Below are 2,100 nucleotides of genomic sequence, written 5' to 3'. Positions count from 1 at the left end.
CGCTCCGGGGCTCGCCAGTAACGACTCGTCGCGTGTCTACTAAGCCCACTCAGTCACGCTTACGCGGTTCCATGACGGCTCGCGAATTCACTCACGTACCCCGAACAGTCGCTCCAGTATCCAACAAGAAACCAAGGGCATTCTCGTCAATTCAGATGCGGTCAACTAAAGAAGTCTCACTAGCCGACTTCAAAACGTACAAGTTAAAACCTATAAATACACCACCACCATTGGGTCTAAAGTTCCATCCAGTCTAAACTTTCTTTTCTTTCTTACTACTCTCTCTAGTTCTGTACTACTCCCGAAAGCCAAAAAAAAACACGTCCTCTTTCACATTACAAAAAAACCCAACAAAAACCCTAAAACCCTAGCTATGGTGTTTCTAGGCATGAGGAAAAACAGAGAAGGAGAACTCGACAACATAACCAACATGAACATGGCCAATTGCTTGATGCTCCTCTCTCGCACCAACAGCAACGACTTCTTGGAGAAGGCCGGAGACGTCCCGAGCCGGGTTTTCGAGTGCAAGACGTGCAACCGGCAGTTCCCGTCCTTCCAAGCGCTCGGTGGGCACCGGGCCAGCCACAAGAAGCCGAGACTCACCGGAGGAGAGTCGAATACCGAGAATCAATCGCCGGCTAAGCCCAAAACCCACGAGTGCTCGATTTGTGGTCAGGAGTTCGCGATAGGGCAAGCTCTGGGAGGACATATGAGGAGGCATAGAGCCGCGGTGCAGGAGAACCAAGCTCCTCCTCCTCCTCCTCCTCCTCCTCCTTTGTCTTTGTTTCCTACTGATGAAGAAATACAAGAAGAAGCAAAAAAGAAGGCTAAAGCTTTATCTGCTTTGTCTTTGTTTCCTACACAACAATTACCAGTTTTGAATAGATCAAACAGCAAGAGGGTTCTGTGTTTGGATTTGGATTTGAGTTTGAATTTGGCACCTCCACAGAGCAAAATGGCTTTTTAGAGTTTTTATTTTTTTGTATTGAGATCTGGATTCAGATTTATTTATTTGTCTATAGGCATAATAATTTTTTTTTTTTTTATTTTTTTATTTATGTATATTAATTTATATAATAATACTTAAGTTTGGACTTTTTATTTACAGAAAAGATTAGCCCATTAATTTGATTCACAACAACTAAGTAAAGTAATAATATTTATTTATTTTTTCTTCACTAGTAAGTAAAGTGTTCACAATTTTTATGGTAATTACCGGTTACTGATTCCGGCGGTTTATATCTCCAAGCAAATAAAATTATATTAAAATAAAAATTAGCATATATATATATATATATATATATATATATATATATATATATTTCTTGGGGAGGAATAAATTACAAGATAGATAGATAGATATATGCCCTTTCAACGACGATGTACAGTGAGTTCACATGAAGAAGAAGATATTTAGTAATTGTCTTTTTTCTAATTGGAAAGGAGTTGGTTGAATGCATGATGTTTTTTCTTCAATCCAAAGCTCAATCTATTAAAAAGTAGCCTATCGAGTCTCATCTAATCCACATTCATCAATTGGCCGGCAAGATTGGGTTTTTGATAATTACTTTTTTCTTCTTCTTTCATATCAATCCACCAAAATTTGTTCATGACTACAAGTGAGTAAGGTGTGGCCTTCAAGTGAGTAAGGCGTGGTTCTTACATAGGCCTTCCAAAAATGTTCTAAATGTTAGGGTGCACATGGTACCATTGCAAGGCAATAAACAAATGTTAGGGGTGGCAATCTAAACAAAGTCATATTCATGTTAAATTTTAGATTTAGTATTTTCTTGGGAGGCATATTCGTATTTCATTTTTCTCCAATTACACTTCATTTACTTTTTTTTATTTAAAGAAAATGACAAGAAGATTTTTGAATTCATTCCTCCTCTCAAAGAAAATAATTTATTCCATACAATAATTTTATTTTTGGCATTCATTCCATAATGACTTTTTTGTTTGTTTAGTTGTGCAATCGAAAGACATATTTATTTAACAAAATTAACTTTTTTTTTCAGACCTGTCAAAATAGGTATTTTTTTTTTTTCAAAAGAGATAATTTTTTAAAATCATCTTCTTTTCATATATATTTTTTTTTAA

General features: G+C 36.3%; 1 protein-coding gene across 1 annotated transcript; it reads left to right on the top strand.

Moving 5' to 3' along the window:
• The first annotated feature begins 227 nt into the window (after positions 1–227).
• LOC132270980 (zinc finger protein ZAT12-like) lies at positions 228–1,112 on the top strand. Its single transcript, XM_059772198.1, has one exon. The coding sequence runs from the start codon at positions 374–376 to the stop codon at positions 965–967; it is 594 nt and encodes a 197-aa protein (XP_059628181.1). The 5' UTR covers positions 228–373; the 3' UTR covers positions 968–1,112.
• The last annotated feature ends 988 nt before the right edge of the window (positions 1,113–2,100 follow it).

The sequence above is a fragment of the Cornus florida genome, unplaced genomic scaffold (genome assembly GCF_030987335.1).
Source record: "Cornus florida cultivar Cherokee Brave unplaced genomic scaffold, ASM3098733v1 CherokeeBrave_3.0.0_Hap2_Chr08, whole genome shotgun sequence".
In the NCBI taxonomy this organism is placed as follows: Eukaryota; Viridiplantae; Streptophyta; class Magnoliopsida; order Cornales; family Cornaceae; genus Cornus; species Cornus florida.
This window is presented reverse-complemented; position numbering and strand designations above follow the sequence as displayed.

Excerpts from the sequence above, each read along its gene's own strand:
- LOC132270980 (XM_059772198.1), top strand. The coding sequence starts at position 374 with ATGGTGTTTCTAGGCATGAGGAAAAACAGAGAAGGAGAACTCGACAAC.